Source organism: Schistocerca piceifrons, chromosome 11 (assembly GCF_021461385.2).
Source record: "Schistocerca piceifrons isolate TAMUIC-IGC-003096 chromosome 11, iqSchPice1.1, whole genome shotgun sequence".
Classification (NCBI taxonomy): domain Eukaryota; kingdom Metazoa; phylum Arthropoda; class Insecta; order Orthoptera; family Acrididae; genus Schistocerca; species Schistocerca piceifrons.
In genome coordinates this window covers 16,603,225-16,620,224 of record NC_060148.1, presented here as the reverse complement: position 1 = coordinate 16,620,224, position 17,000 = coordinate 16,603,225, and the positions used below count along the sequence as shown (strand labels likewise).

At 45.9% G+C, this 17,000-nt stretch overlaps 1 protein-coding gene across 2 annotated transcripts in view; it reads right to left on the bottom strand.

The window, feature by feature from the left end:
- Positions 1-17,000, bottom strand: part of LOC124719992 (sodium/potassium/calcium exchanger 3) — a 684,419-nt gene that overhangs the window by 67,832 nt on the left and 599,587 nt on the right. For both annotated transcript variants that reach the window (XM_047245220.1, XM_047245219.1), the window contains exon 7: positions 13,754-13,981. In XM_047245220.1, coding sequence (XP_047101176.1) covers positions 13,754-13,981 — 228 coding nt within the window. The remainder of the gene's footprint in view (positions 1-13,753; positions 13,982-17,000) is intronic.

Genomic DNA, 17,000 nt, shown 5'->3' with positions numbered 1-17,000 from the left:
TGGTACTCTCGCTGGCACAGCGGACGCTGACTACTGTGCTGGGCGAGGCGTGTACTTGGCTAAAGCTGCGTGCAACACGTTTCACATACTCTCTGTGAATCAGAAGAAGTTGTTGTTGTTGTTGTTGTTGTGGTCTTCAGTCCTGAGACTGGTTTGACGCAACTCTCCATGCTGCTCTCTCCTGTGCAAGCTTCTTCATCTCCCAGTACCTACTGCAGCCTACATCCTTCTGAATCTGCTTGGTGTATTCATCTCTTGGTCTCCCTATGCGATTTTTACCCTCCACACTGCCCTCCTATACTAAATTGGTGATCCCTCGATGTCTCAGAACATGTCCTACCAACCGATCCCTTCTTCTACTCAAGTTGTGCCACAAACTCCTCCCCAATTCTATTCAATACCTCATCATTAGTTATGTCATCTACCCATCTAATCTTCACCATTCTTCTGTAGGCAGGCCGCGGTGGTCTCGCGGTTCTAGGAGCGCAGTCCGGAACCGTAAGACTGCTACGGTCGCAGGTTCGAATCCTGCCTCGGGCATGGATGTGTGTGATGTCCTTAGGTTAGTTAGCTTTAAGTAGTTCTAAGTTCTAGGGGACTGATGACCACAGTAGTTGAGTCCCATAGTGCTCAGAGCCATTTGAACCAAGCCATTCTTCTGTAGCACCACATTTCGAAAGCTTCTATTCTCTTCTTGTCCAAACTATTTATCGTCCACGTCTCACTTCCATACATGGCTACACTCCATACAAATACTTTCCGAAAAGTCTTTCCGACAGTTAAATCTATACTCGATTTTTAACAAATTTCTCTTCTTCAGAAACGCTTTCCTTGCCATTGCCAGTCTACATTTTATATCCTCTCTACTTCGACCATCGTCAGTTATTTTGCTCCCTAAATATCAAAACTCCTTTACTACTTTCAGTGTCTCATTTCCTAATCTAATTCCTTCAGCATCGCCCGACTTAATTCGACTACATTCCATTATCTTCGTTTTGCTTTTGTTGATGTTCATCTTATACCCTTCTTTCAAGACACTGTCCATTCCGTTCAACTGCTCTTCCAAGTCCTTTGCTGTCTCTGACAGAATTACTGTTAAATATTAATCGATCTTTTTCATACTCAGTGTACCAAATTCTATGGATAACACAGCGATGCCGTTAAAATTTGAAAGCAATGATTTCGCTACTTTCGGAGATATAAATTTTCACCTAAAGCACGTAATAGCCCCGCTGGCATGGTGAAATTGAGTTAGGAACTGCAATGTTCTCATCTAGAGCATCTATTGAGACTACAACCAAGAGGATAGTTTCATATAATCTACACTCCTGGAAATGGAAAAAAGAACACATTGACACCGGTGTCTCAGACCCACCATACTTGCTCCGGACACTGCGAGAGGGCTGTACAAGCAATGATCACACGCACGGCACAGCGGACACACCAGGAACCGCGGTGTTGGCCGTCGAATGGCGCTAGCTGCGCAGCATTTGTGCACCGCCGCCGTCAGTGTCAGCCAGTTTGCCGTGGCATACGGAGCTCCATCGCAGTCTTTAACACTGGTAGCATGCCGCGACAGCGTGGACGTGAACCGTATGTGCAGTTGACGGACTTTGAGCGAGGGTGTATAGTGGGCATGCGGGAGGCCGGGTGGACGTACCGCCGAATTGCTCAACACGTGGGGCGTGAGGTCTCCACAGTTACATCGATGTTGTCGCCAGTGGTCGGCGGAAGGTGCACGTGCCCGTCGACCTGGGACCGGACCGCAGCGACGCACGGATGCACGCCAAGACCGTAGGATCCTACGCAGTGCCGTAGGGGACCGCACCACCACTTCCCAGCAAATTAGGGACACTGTTGCTCCTGGGGTATCGGCGAGGACCATTCGCAACCGTCTCCATGAAGCTGGGCTACGGTCCCGCACACCGTTAGGCCGTCTTCCGCTCACGCCCCAACATCGTGCAGCCCGCCTCCAGTGGTGTCGCGACAGGCGTGAATGGAGGGACGAATGGAGACGTGTCGTCTTCAGCGATGAGAGTCGCTTCTGCCTTGGTGCCAATGATGGTCGTATGCGTGTTTGGCGCCGTGCAGGTGAGCGCCACAATCAGGACTGCATACGACCGAGGCACACAGGGCCAACACCCGGCATCATGGTGTGGGGAGCGATCTCCTACACTGGCCGTACACCACTGGTGATCGTCGAGGGGACACTGAATAGTGCACGGTACATCCAAACCGTCATCGAACCCATCGTTCTACCATTCCTAGACCGGCAAGGGAACTTGCTGTTCCAACAGGACAATGCACGTCCGCATGTATCCCGTGCCACCCAACGTGCTCTAGAAGGTGTAAGTCAACTACCCTGGCCAGCAAGATCTCCGGATCTGTCCCCCATTGAGCATGTTTGGGACTGGATGAAGCGTCGTCTCACGCGGTCTGCACGTCCAGCACGAACGCTGGTCCAACTGAGGCGCCAGGTGGAAATGGCATGGCAAGCCGTTCCACAGGACTACATCCAGCATCTCTACGATCGTCTCCATGGGAGAATAGCAGCCTGCATTGCTGCGAAAGGTGGATATACACTGTACTAGTGCCGACATTGTGCATGCTCTGTTGCCTGTGTCTATGTGCTTGTGGGTCTGTCAGTGTGATCATGTGATGTATCTGATCCCAGGAATGTGTCAATAAAGTTTCCCCTTCCTGGGACAATGAATTCACGGTGTTCTTATTTCAATTTCCAGGAGTGTAATTTTCTTTTGTTTCATTACCACAAATTTCTGGCTTAATTAATAATACAGAGTAAAATTATTATTTCATTGTGCTTTGGTAGTTTGATTGTTTTGCAGAGACTCAAAGAGGTCACTGGAGGACATACGCAGAGTGAGAAGATGGTATTTTATCAAAACTATGCAGCAGCGTGTGTGTTTATCCTTAGGATAATTTAGGTTCAAAGTTTCTGAGCACTATGGGACTTAACATCTGAGGTCATCAGTCTCCTAGACTTAGAACTACTTAAACCTAACTAACCTAAGGACATCACACACATCCATGCCCGAGGCAGGATTCGAACCTGCGACCGCAGCGCTCGCGCGGTTCCAGACTGTAGCGCCTAGAGCCGCTCGGACACAACGGCCGGCGATAATTTAGGTTCAGTACTGTGTAAGCTTAGGGACTGGTGAACTTAGCAGTTGAGTCCCATAAGATTTCACACACATTTGATTTTTTTTTTTGGCAGCAGCTGTGTGCGTGAGAAAGTTGTTTTGTAATAGGGGAACTCACGGCGGCGGCAAGGGGGGGGGGGGGGGGGGGAGGACATGGGGGCTATAGCCCCCCCCCCCCAATGGAGTATCATATTACACTGGATGAAATGACTTCATAAATCAGTGAATGTATTACTTGAACAGATTCAATAATTTTTTTATAGTTATGTAGCAATATAGGTGGCGCTGGATTTCAAACTCATTTTAACAAAAGAATAATATCGGCGAACAGCTTTCTATCTAAACCAATAAACATCATTTAACTTAAAATGGGCGTCGTATTGACATCTTCAACTTTTGTAGTCCTGTCTTCCTCAGTTGTGTGTAATATTACGGTATAGTGATAATTTTTACTTGTGGACCGTCTGACAGCAACTGAATAAAACACAATTTTAGTGCCATATCCGTTTCGCCTTTATTTTCTGCAAGGCATCATCAGTGGCAGGTTGCGCGGACAATTTCTTGCATATTACGCTCCTGTTGCATTTTTGGTGTTGTTCTTCTTCTTACGAATGCGAATTTGCGGTTTTTTTCCCACATTCCACAACACTATGAGCTGAACGCTTGTTTGAAGCGTTCAGTTCATAGTGCTGTGGAATGTGGGGGAAAAAACCGCAACTGGTAAAATTTGGTGTGGCTCAAAGCAGTTTTTTGTAACTGTTTTTGAGTTCAGGATTAAAAAGACTTATTTTAACAAGGGAGATTTTATACACTACATAAACCATAAAAAAGTCAACTTACAACAAATAAGTGTTCATTAATTTTACATGAATGTAAAAACTTGAAGTTGACATGTTGTTGTTGTTGTTGTTGTGGTCTTCAGTCCTGAGACTGGTTTGATGCAGCTCTCCATGCTACTCTATCCTGTGCAAGCTTCTTCATCTCCCAGTACCTACTGCAACCTACATCCTTCTGAATCTGCTTAGTGTATTCATCTCTTGGTCTCCCTCTACGATTTTTACCCTAAACGCTGCCCTCCAATGCTAAATTTGTGATCCCTTGATGCCTCAAAACATGTCCTACCAACCGATCCCTTCTTCTAGTCAAGTTGTGCCACAAACTTCTCTTCTCCGATATCCTATTAAATACCTCCTCATTAGTTACGTGATCGACCCACCTTATCTTCAGCATTCTTCTGTAGCACCACATTTCGAAAGCTTCTATGCTCTTCTTGTCCAAACTAGTTATCGTCTATGTTTCACTTCCATACATGGCTACACTCCATACAAATACTTTCAGAAACGACTTCCTGACACTTAAATCTATACCCGATGTTAACAAATTTCTCTTCTTCAGAAACGATTTCCTTGCCATTGCCAGTCTACATTTTATTTCCTCTCTACTTCGACCATCATCAGTTACTTTACTCCCTAAATAGCAAAACTCCTTTACTACTTTAAGTGTCTCATTTCCTAATCTAATTCCCTCAGCATCACCCAATTTAATTTGACTACATTCCATTATCCTTGTTTTGCTTTTGTTGATGTTCATCTTATATCCTCCTTTCAAGACACTGTTCATTTCGTTCAACTGCTCTTCCAAGTCCTTTGCTGCCTCTGACAGAATTACAATGCCATCGGCGAACCTCAAAGTTTTTACTTCTTCTCCATGAATTTTAATACCTACTCCGAATTTTTCTTTTGTTTCCTTTACTGCTTGCTCAATATACAGATTGAATAACATCGGGGACAGGCTACAACCCTGTCTCACTCCTTTCCCAACCACTGCTTCCCTTTCATGCCCCTCGACTCTTATAACTGCCATCTGGTTTCTGTACAAATTGTAAATAGCCTTTCGCTCCTTGTATTTTACCCCTGCCACCTTCAGAATTTGAAAGAGAGTATTCCAGTTAACGTTGTCAAAAGCTTTCTCTAAGTCTACAAATGCTAGAAACGTAGGTTTGCCTTTTCTTAATCTTTCTTCTAAGATAAGTCGTAAGGTTGGTATTGCCTCACGTGTTCCAACATTTCTATGGAATCCAAACTGATCTTCCCCGAGGTCCGCGTCTACCAGTTTTTCCATTCGTCTGTAAAGAATTCGCGTTAGTATTTTGCAGCTGTGACTTATTAAACTGATAATTCGGTAATTTTCACATCTGAACACCTGCTTTCTTTGGGATTGGAATTATTATATTCTTCTTGAAGTCTGAGGGTATTTCGCCTGTCTCATACATCTTGCTCACCAGATGGTAGAGTATTGTCAGGACTGGCTCTCCCAAGGCCATCAGTAGTTCTAATGGAATGTTGTCTACTCCCGGGGCCTTGTTTGGACTCAGGTCTTTCAGTGCTCTGTCAAACTCTTCACGCAGTATCTTATCTCCCATTTCGTCTTCATCTACATCCTCTTCCATTTCCATAATATTGTCCTCAAGTACATCGCCCTCGTATAAACCCTCTATATACTCCTTCCACCATTCTGCCTTCCCTTCTTTGCTTAGAACTGTGTTGCCATCTGAGCTCTTGAAATTCATACAAGTGGTTCTCTTCTCTCCAAAGGTCTCTTTAATTTTCCTGTAGGCAGTATCTATCTTACCCCTAGTTGACATGTTGACATGAATATAAAAAAAAAACAAATTGGCATTCATAAGAAGAAGAACAACACCAAAAATGCAACAGGAGCGTAATATGTAAGAAATTGTGCACGCAACCTGCCACTGATGATGCCTTGCAGAAAATAAAGCCGAAACGCGTATGGCACTAAAATTATGTTTTATTCAGTTGCTGTCAGACGGACCATAAGTCAAAATTATCAGTATACCGGGCGTCGTATTATTTATTAATATACATTGGATGTATATTAATGTACCACTTAACAATAATCAGGAAAGCTAAATATCCTCTTGCAAATATCCATAAAGAAAGAGATATGGACATTGAAAATATCATTGACAAAAAAATGGTTCAAATGGCTCTGAGCACTATGGGACTTAACATCTGAGGTCATCAGTCCCCTAGAACTTAGAACTACTTAAACCTAACCAACCTAAGGACAACACACACGTCCATGCCCGAGGCAGGATTCGAACCTGCGACCGTAGCGGCCGCACGGTTCCAGACTGAAGCGCCTAGAACCGCTCGGCCATTCCGGCCGGCTATCATTCACAGATTCAGTAAAAAGAAACAGAGACGAATGAGCATGATAAATTGGGCAGAATCCGGAAATATCTAGTGAATTCTGCGACAGAATTTTTTTTGTATTCATGTCAAGTTCAAGTTTTTACATTCATGTCATCTCCAGTATCCAGAAAATTAATGAAAACTAATTTGTTGTAAGTTGATCTTTTTTATGGTTTATGAAATTTATAAAATCTTCCTTGTTAAAATAAGTCTTTTTAACCCTGAACTCAAAACAGTTACAAAAAACTATTTTGTGCAACACCAAAGTTTACCAATTTGTCGGTGGAGGACCCCAACTCTCCTTTTGTTAAGCGATATTTCATTCCCCCATTCGCCCACCGCCCTTGACTGACTTCTAGAGTCACCCCTGGGGGAACTTGTGACGAATGTCTGAGTGAGCTTGATTTTGTAAAGGGCAGCCAGAAGGGGCGTTGAGAATGAAATTTATTAGTAATCTACACTCCTGGAAATTGAAATAAGAACACCGTGAATTCATTGTCCCAGGAAGGGGAAACTTTATTGACACATTCCTGGGGTCAGATACATCACATGATCACACTGACAGAACCACAGGCACATAGACACAGGCAACAGAGCATGCACAATGTCGGCACTAGTACAGTGTATATCCACCTTTCGCAGCAATGCAGGCTGCTATTCTCCCATGGAGACGATCGTAGAGATGCTGGATGTAGTCCTGTGGAACGGCTTGCCATGCCATTTCCACCTGGCGCCTCAGTTGGACCAGCGTTCGTGCTGGACGTGCAGACCGCGTGAGACGACGCTTCATCCAGTCCCAAACATGCTCAATGGGGGACAGATCCGGAGATCTTGCTGGCCAGGGTAGTTGACTTACACCTTCTAGAGCACGTTGGGTTGCACGGGACGTGCATTGTCCTGTTGGAACAGCAAGTTCCCTTGCCGGTCTAGGAATGGTAGAACGATGGGTTCGATGACGGTTTGGATGTACCGTGCACTATTCAGTGTCCCCTCGACGATCACCAGTGGTGTACGGCCAGTGTAGGAGATCGCTCCCCACACCATGATGCCGGGTGTTGGCCCTGTGTGCCTCGGTCGTATGCAGTCCTGATTGTGGCGCTCACCTGCACGGCGCCAAACACGCATACGACCATCATTGGCACCAAGGCAGAAGCGACTCTCATCGCTGAAGACGACACGTCTCCATTCGTCCCTCCATTCACGCCTGTCGCGACACCACTGGAGGCGGGCTGCACGATGTTGGGGCGTGAGCGGAAGACGGCCTAACGGTGTGCGGGACCGTAGCCCAGCTTCATGGAGACGGTTGCGAATGGTCCTCGCCGATACCCCAGGAGCAACAGTGTCTCTAATTTCCTGGGAAGTGGCGGTGCGGTCCCCTAAGGCACTGCGTAGGATCCTACGGTCTTGGCGTGCATCCGTGCGTCGCTGCGGTCCGGTCCCAGGTCGACGGGCACGTGCACCTTCCGCCGACCGCTGGCGACAACATCGATGTACTGTGGAGACCTCACGCCCCACGTGTTGAGCAATTCGGCGGTACGTCCACCCAGCCTCCCGCATGCCCACTATACACCCTCGCTCAAAGTCCGTCAACTGCAGATATGGTTCACGTCCACGCTGTCGCGGCATGCTACCAGTGTTAAAGACTGCGATGGAGCTCCGTATGCCACGGCAAACTGGCTGACACTGACGGCGGCGGTGCACAAATGCTGCGCAGCTAGCGCCATTTGACGGCCAACACCGCGGTTCCTGGTGTGTCCGCTGTGCCGTGCGTGTGATCATTGCTTGTACAGCCCTCTCGCAGTGTCCGGAGCAAGTATGGTGGGTCTGACACACCGGTGTCAGTGTGTTCTTTTTTCCATTTCCAGGAGTGTATTTTGTGGAAAGAAATCATATTTTGTTTCCATGTACTTTTATTTAATTTTGGATTTACGGGATTTCTAGTCTAAATCACTTATGGTAATTTGATTAGCTGCCATTAGAAATACCACAAGTATAGAAAGTGCTCGAGATGATCTAATTCGCTGCCTAACATACTAACCAAAAGGAATTCCGCGGTTCCTCCGCGTTTGAGGTCTTTGTGCCTCAGATCCGTGAGTCGATAGAGCCGTTCGGGAGCCGGGAGCTGGTAAACACGTATCTTAAATCGCGCTGATCAAATGTGTACCGAAAAGAAGAAATCTGCGTGTTTGATCGGTTGATGAAAAGCGACTACACTGTGGAATATTTTGAGAAGGTTTGAGCTTTGTGAGTGGTTTATTTTAGGAAATATTCGCGTGTAAGCATTTCAGGTCACAGATACGATCCTTGTGGGTGCCTCGTGCAAATTACGACACATTACGGCGAGCACTTCTACATGGTGAAAAGTATTTAAACCGATAAACTCTGGGAGGTTGTAGGGGACATCAAAACAAATATTTTTCCCTAATGCCATTTTTTTCCTATGAAGAGTATTTAAACCAGTAGAGGAATATTTATCTGGCGGCAAGCTAATTAAACCAACAAACACTTTTCAATTTTTTTATGCCCAAGAGACTACACATTAACACAACCCAATTCCAATTACGGAAGATTTTCAAAAATGCCGAACCATCGGCCCAGGAATCGACGCACACGACGACTGAAATGTGCCGGCGCCCCGTCATGTCGGATCCACATGCGTTGTCTTGTAGGGAGCGGGACGTCTTCCAGCAATTCTGGCAATGCTCTGGCGAGAAAATTTTAACAGTGCCTGCCGTTTAATGGCCTAGGTAGCAGATACGGCCCAGTTAAACAGTCCCCGACAACACCGACCCACACATTAACGAAGAACCGCACTTGATGAGCGCCAGTAACAGTGGCATGTGGGTTATCCTCACTCCAAACATGCGAATTGTGCATGTTGAAGACTCCATCACGCCCGAACATTGCTTCATCGGTAAACAACACAGCGGATGGAAATGAAGGATGCATTTCACACTGTTCCAGGTACCACTGCGAGAACTGTCCTCTGGGTGGATAACCAAGTGGTTCCATGTTGTGGAGACGCTGTAAGTGAAATGGACGTAACAATTGCTCTCGAAGGACTGTTCTTACATTCGTCTGATTCGTCCCCACGTTACGTGCAATTGCACGAGTGCTGATTGAAGGATCCAGCTCCACATGCTGCAAGACAGCTTCCTCAAATTGCATCGTTCTCACCGTGCGACGGCGTCCCTGTCCAGGTAATCCGCTAAATGACCCGGTCTCACGCAGACGTCGGTACACAGCAGCAAAGGTCGTACGGTGCGGGATACGGCGATTAGAATATTGTTGTTGATAAACCCGCTGTGCAGCTCGTCCGTTGTGGTGCGCTACGTAGTACGCACCGACCATATCAGTGTACTCACTCCAGGTGTATCGCTCCATTAGTAAACAGAGACAATGCTCTACTACACTGGTGGACAGCAGCTGCCTACAACTGAGGAGCGTAATACGGCCTCCAACGGTTTAAATACACCTCATAAAAAAAAATGACGTTAGGGAAAAATATTTCTTTTTATGTCCCCTAAAACCTCCCAGAGTTTGTCGCTTTAAATACTTTTTACCCTGTATACAAGAAGTCTACAGAACGATTCCTTGTGTGAACTCGCGAGTAGTCGTAGGTCAGCGACTCTTTGGGACGTTTAAAATATCGGGTCGCACTATACACGGTGAGTCACCTAACGTTACCGCTGGATATATCTCGTAAACCACATCAAATACTGACGAATCGACTCCACAGACCGAACGCGAGGAGAGGGGCTAGTGTAATTGCTTAATACAAACCATAAAAAAATGCACTGAAGTATGTTTTTTAACACAAATCTACGTTTTTTTAAATGGAACCCCGTTAGTTTTGTCAGCACATCTGAACATATAAACAAATACGTAATCAGTGCCGTTTGTTGCAATGTAAAATGTTAATTACATCCGGAGATATCGTAACCTAAAGTTGACGCTTGAGTACCACTCCTCCGCTGTTCGATCGTGTGTATCGGAGAGCACCGAATTACGTAGGGATCCAAAGGGAACGGTGATGGACCTTAGGTGCAGAAGAGACTGGAACAGCACATTACGTCCACATGCTAACACCTTTTTCTTGGTCTTTTCAGGTTTCGAGAGGGTGCGTTTCTGGATGAGGTATCGAATATATTGCTTCCCCCTACTTATACCTCCCGAGGAGATCTCGAATGTAAAATTAGAGAGATTCAAGCGCGCATGGAGGCTTTCCGACAGTCCTTCTCCTCGCGAACCATACGCGACTGGAACAGGAAAGGGAGGTGGCTTCCGGAGTATAAATGTAGATGTAGATGTAGAGTATGAGGACGTGCGTTGTCCTGCTGGACAATCACACCTCTCCTCTGAGATCCACGAAGTCTGCCTTCACCTTGTTTAAAAGCAAATCCGAGTAGTACTGGTTGATCACTGTACGCTGCTCTTCGAGATAATCACAAAAAACTGGACCTTCAGCATCCCAAAACACCGTCAACAAGACTTCCTGCTGATGTTTGGCTTTAGAATTTTTTCTTCACAAGTGAATTGTTGTGCTTCCACTCTGTGCTTTGTATTTTTGATTCTGTTTCATAATAGTGAACTCAGTTTAATCGATACTTAAAATCTTGTTGAGAATGTTCTCACCTTCTCTTTCGTAACGTTCCTTTAGCTCTGTGCACAATCTCAACCTGGTTTCCTTGTGTAGCCGTCTCAGCTCCTTTGGGACCCACCTTACACATGTTCTGCGGTACTTCAGCCTGTTACAGATAATGTTACGAACTGTACCAGTACTAACTTGAACCTTGTCAGCTATCATTTCCACAGTCACACGGCGGTGGGCACGAATAATGTCATCAATGCGACTTTCAAGCGAGTGAGTTGAAACTGCAGCTGGTCGGCCAGAACAGTGTCCGTCAGTCACTGAGTCGCGACCATTTTTGAACTGCTCCACCCACTTGTAAAAATTTGCACGATTCATACAACCTTCACCATAAACTTTAGATATTCTACAGAACAGTATACAGGGTGAAAAGTATTTAAACCGAGGTTGTAGGGGACATCAAAACAAATATTTTTCCCTAATGTAATTTTTTCCTATGAGGATTATTTAAACCGGTGGAGGCCGTATTACGCTCTTCAGTTGCAGGCAAATTCTGTCCACCAGCGTAGTAGTGCATTGTCTCTGTTTACTAATGGAGCGATACACCTGGAGTGAGTACACTGATATGGTTGGTGCGTGCTACGTAGCGCACCACAACGGACGAACTGCACAGCGGGTTTATCAACAACAATATCCTAATCGCCGTATCCCGCATCGTACGAACCTTCCAGGGTTTGTCGGTTTAAAAACTTTTCACCCTGTATATAAACTGGTTTCTCGCCTTCAGCAAGTAAAAAACGAACGACAGAACGTTTTTCAACTGGCCATCCTGAAATGTATTTTTGAGGTTATAGACAAAACAATGTTGATACATCAGCTGATCAGGGCTCATCCCAGTGATGCCAACTTAAAGTCATAAAAGTACCAAACTTGGCCTACTAACAGTTTTTTCCCCAGACCAATTTGTCTGAATGACCCTTGTAGACATCTGGTAAAATTTTGGAATGAGTATAACTGACTAGATTCTTCTGGAAATATGCATGCACGTTCTAAATAAAATAAGATTGAAGTAAATAAGAAACTGATAGATGGTAAATGGTCATCTTGCAGCTTCATACACTACTGGGCATTAAAATTGCTACACCAGGAAGATGACGTACTACAGACGCGACAAAAAAAATGGTTCAAATGGCTCTGAGCACTATGGGACTCAACTGCTGAGGTCATTAGTCCCCTAGAACTTAGAACTAGTTAAACCTAACTAACCTAAGGACATCACAAACATCCATGCCCGAGGCAGGATTCGAACCTGCGACCGTAGCGGTCTTGCGGTTCCAGACTGCAGCGCCTTTAACCGCACGGCCACTTCGGCCGGCTACAGACGCGACATTTAACCGACAAGAAGAAGATGCTGTCATATGCAAATGATTAGCTTTTCAGAACATTCACACAAGGTTGGCGCCGGTGGCGACACCTACAACGTGCTGACATGAGGAAAGTTACCCAACCGATTTCTCATACACAAACAGCAGTTCACCGCCGTTGCCCTGTGAAACGTTGTTGTTTTGATGCCTCGTGTAAGGAGGAGAAATGCGTACCATCACGTTTCCGACTTTGATAAAGGTCGGATTGTAGCCTATCGCGATTGCGGATTATCGTATCGCGACATTGATGCTCGCGTTGGTCGAGATCCGACGACTGTTAGCAGAATATGGAATCGGTGGGTTCAGGAGGGTAATACGGAACGCCGTGCTGGATCCCAACGGCCTCGCATCACTAGCAGTCGAGATGACAGGCATCTTATCCGCACGGCTGTAACGGATCGTGCAGCCACGTCTCGATCCCTGAGTCAACAGGTGGGGACGTTTGCAAGACGACAACCATCTGCACGAACAGTTCGAGGACATTTGCAGCAGCACGGACTATCAGCTCGGAGACCGTGGCTGCGGTTACCCTTGACGCTGCATCACAGACGGGAGCGCCTGCGATGGTGTACTCGACGACGAACCTGGGTGCACGAATGGCAAAACGTGATTTTTTCGGATGAATCCAGGTTCTGTTTACAGCATCACGATGGTCGCATCCGTGTTTGGCGACATCGCGGTGAACGCACATTGGAAGCGTGTATTCGTCATCACCCGGCGTGATGGTATGGGGTACCATCGGTTACACGTCTCGGTCACCTCTTGTTCGCATTGACGGCACTACCCTTCATTCGATCCCCGCGAAACCCTACATTTCAGCAGGATAATGCACGACCACATGTTGCAGGTCGTGTACGGGCCTTTCTAGATACAGAAAATGTTCGACTGCTGTCCTGGCCAGCACATTCTCCAGATCTCTCACCAACTGAAAACGTCTGGTCAATGGTGGCCGAGCAACTGGCTCGTCACAATACGCCAGTCACTACTCTCGATGAACTGTGGTATCGTGTTGAAGCTGCACGGGCAGCTGTACCTGAACACGCCATCCGAGCTCTGTTTGATTCAATGCCTAGGCGTATCGAGGCCGTTATTACGGCCAGAGGAGGTTGTTCTGGGTACTGATTTCTCAGGATCTATGCACCCAAACTGCGTGGAAATGTAATAACATGTCAGTTCTAGTATAATATATTTGTCCAATGAATACCCGTTTGTCACCTGCATTTCTTCTTGGTGTAGCAATTTTAGCGGCCAGTAGTGTGTGTCTGGATACGGACGGCATATTCGTGTGATTCTGTTGAAACCGTGTAGTTTTGTACTGTGCCCAGCAGGAGTGTGGGTCGGCAAGGCGGCGCGCCCACTCACCTATGATGGTGATCATCCAGGCGACGACGTAGGAGAGGCTGCCGATCCAGATGATGCACATGAGGAAGGTGAGCGGGAACCAGCGCTTGAAGCGCGGCTTCTCGCAGTCCGGGATGGTGGCGGTGAAGACCAGGTGGATGGGCCACACGAGCACCCAGGCCAGTCGGCGGTACCACGTGTGCGGCGGCGAGCCCGGCCAGCGCAGCGCGTCCTCCACCGCCGCCGCCACTGCAACACGTGTCCACAGCACACACACGTGTGTCACACACCCGGCCAGGCAGATGTGTCGTGTTGATCCGACTGAAGCAACTACGCCTACCAATCAGATGTACAGGGCTGCGATTCCGCAGGCAACCTTACTGACCGCCATGCGGTCTGCCGAGGCGATTCACCGTAGTCCCAAATGGAGCATGCGGCGGTACGTCACATACGAGGTGTCGCTAGAAAAAAAAAACCGGACTAATAGTGGTGAAACAATAAAACGAATGCAATAAGGCTGAAAGTCGCGTGGCCTGTCACGTGACTCTCGCTCCGCCTACTGCTCGAGTTTCATCTGCCTCCTGCACTCAGTCTGCCCGTGGCGTCTGTTTTAAGTAGTTGACGTTTTGTCTGTGCGTCGGAAAATGTCGAGTGTACAGAAAGAACAGCGTGTCAACATCAAATTTTGTTTCAAACTAGGAAAATCTGCAAGTGAAACGTTTGTAATGTTACAACAAGTGTACGGCGATGATTGTTTATCGCGAACACAAGTGTTTGAGTGGTTTAAACGATTTAAAGATGGCCGCGAAGACACCAGTGATGACACTCGCACTGGCAGACCATTGTCAGCAAAAACTGATGCAAACATTGAAAAAATCGGTAAACTTGTTCGACAAGTTTCCTTGTCAACTCCTGTTAACTCAGACACTGCTCTGATTGTTAAACGGCTATCTTGTCGAACAAGTTTACCGATTTTTTCAATGTTTGCATCAGTTTTTGCTGACAATGGTCTGCCAGTGCGAGTGGCATCACTGGTGTCTTCGCGGCCATCTTTAAATCGTTTAAACCACTCAAACACTTGTGTTCGCGATAAACAATCATCGCCGTACACTTGTTGTAACATTACAAACGTTTCACTTGCAGATTTTCCTAGTTTGAAAGAAAAGTTGATGTTAACACGCTGTTCTTTCTGTACACTCAACATTTTCCGACGCACAGACAAAACGTCAACTACTTAAAACAGACGCCACGGGCAGACTGAGTGCAGGAGGCAGATGAAACTCGAGCAGTAGGCGGAGCGAGAGTCACGTGACAGGCCACGCGACTTTCAGCCTAATTGCATTCGTTTTATTGTTTCACCACTACTAGTCCGGTTTTTTTTTTCTAGCGACACCTCGTACATATTGACATTTTTAGCGGTTGTAAATCGTAGTTTACGTATTTTATGAATAAATCGTGTAAAAGATATAGTTAATGTTCTTGAAACACCTGATGTGCAGCGACAGCATCTTTATTTAATGTCTATGAAAATGAAAAAGGACCGAAAGAGACGCGATTGTACGCGCGAGGAGGAAGGACGTATTTTGTGGTACACGCACACTGTTTTGTTTCGCTATACGGAAGGCAGCCATTGAGCGGCTACACATATTTTATGTAACTTACTCCTATTTCTGCTTAAATAAACTTGTTATTATTATTAGAGGAGGGAGGACGAGATTAGTGTTTTAACGTCCCGTCGACAACGAGGTCATTAGAGACGGAGCGCAAGCTCGGGTGAGGGAAGGATGGGGAAGGGAATCGACCGTGCCCTTTCAAAGGAACCATCCCGGCATTTGCCTGAAGCGATTTAGGGAAATCACGGAAAACCTAAATCAGGATGACCGGAGACGGGATTGAACCGTCGTCCTCCCGAATATTATTATTAGAAAATGAATTTCTTTGTAATACTTGTCACCTCAAATGCTCGCAGTGGCTAGTGATTTTTAATAAGCATTTTTTTCCGTAATTTGCGCTGCCGGAAGCTCATCTTCCGATGCAGCCTCTGGGCGGCCATTACGCGCCGAAGTATTAATTTACTTACCAAAGTGTTAACAGTAAATGTAAATGCGCGAGATTTCGTTGTACGAACCTTTTAAAATTGCAACAGATAATTAATTTACGTTGAAGTTCATGTTTTTAAACTATACAGATTCCATGACTTCAGTAAGTTTTATCCTGGCCGCAACAATCCAAATTCTATCAAGCCTTGGAAATTAAAAAAAAATTACATTCAATTCAGTTAACGGCAACTATATATTAGTCATCACGTTCAAAATCTAAAGTTGGTACATGAATAACTGAGGCCCTTCAAGAACCTGTTTCATATTTACTTATGCACGTACGTAAAAGTGAGAAGAAAAGACGATATCCCTGAGAGAAAGAATCATGCTGATATATATATATATATATATATATATATATATATATAATATACAGGGTGTTACAAAAAGGTACGGCCAAACTTTCAGGAAACATTCCTCACACACAGAGAAAGAAAATATGTTATGTGGACATGTGTCCGGAAACGCTTACTCTCCATGTTAGAGCTCATTTTATTACTTCTCCTCAAATCACATTAACCATGGAATGGAAACACACAGCAACAGAACGTACCAGCGTGACTTCAAACACTTTGTTACAGGAAATGTTCAAAATGTCCTCCGTTAGCGAGGATACATGCACCCATCCTCCGTCGCACGGAATCCCTGATGCGCTGATGCAGCCCTGGAGAATGGCGTATTGTAACACAGCCGTCCACAATACGAGCACGAAGTGTCTCTACATTTGGTACCGGGGTTGCGTAGACGAGAGCTTTCAAATGCCCCCATAAATGAAAGTCAAGAGGGTTGAGGTCAGGAGAGCGTGGAGGCCACGGAATTGGTCCGCCTCTACCAATCCATCGGTCACCGAATCTGCTGTTGAGAAGCGTACGAACACTTCGACTGAAATGTGCAGGAGCTCCATCGTGCATGAACCACATGTTGTGTCGTACTTGTAAAGGCACATGTTCTAGCAGCACAGGTAGAGTATTCCGTATGAAATCATGATAACGTGCTCCATTGAGCGTAGGTGGACGAAACTAAAATGAGCTCTAACATGGAAATTAAGCGTTTCCGGACACATCTCCACATAACATCTTTTCTTTATTTGTGTGTGAGGAATGTTTCCTGAAAGTTTGGCCGTACCTTTTTGTAACACCCTGTATATGTAATTTCCTTTGTTTGTGACG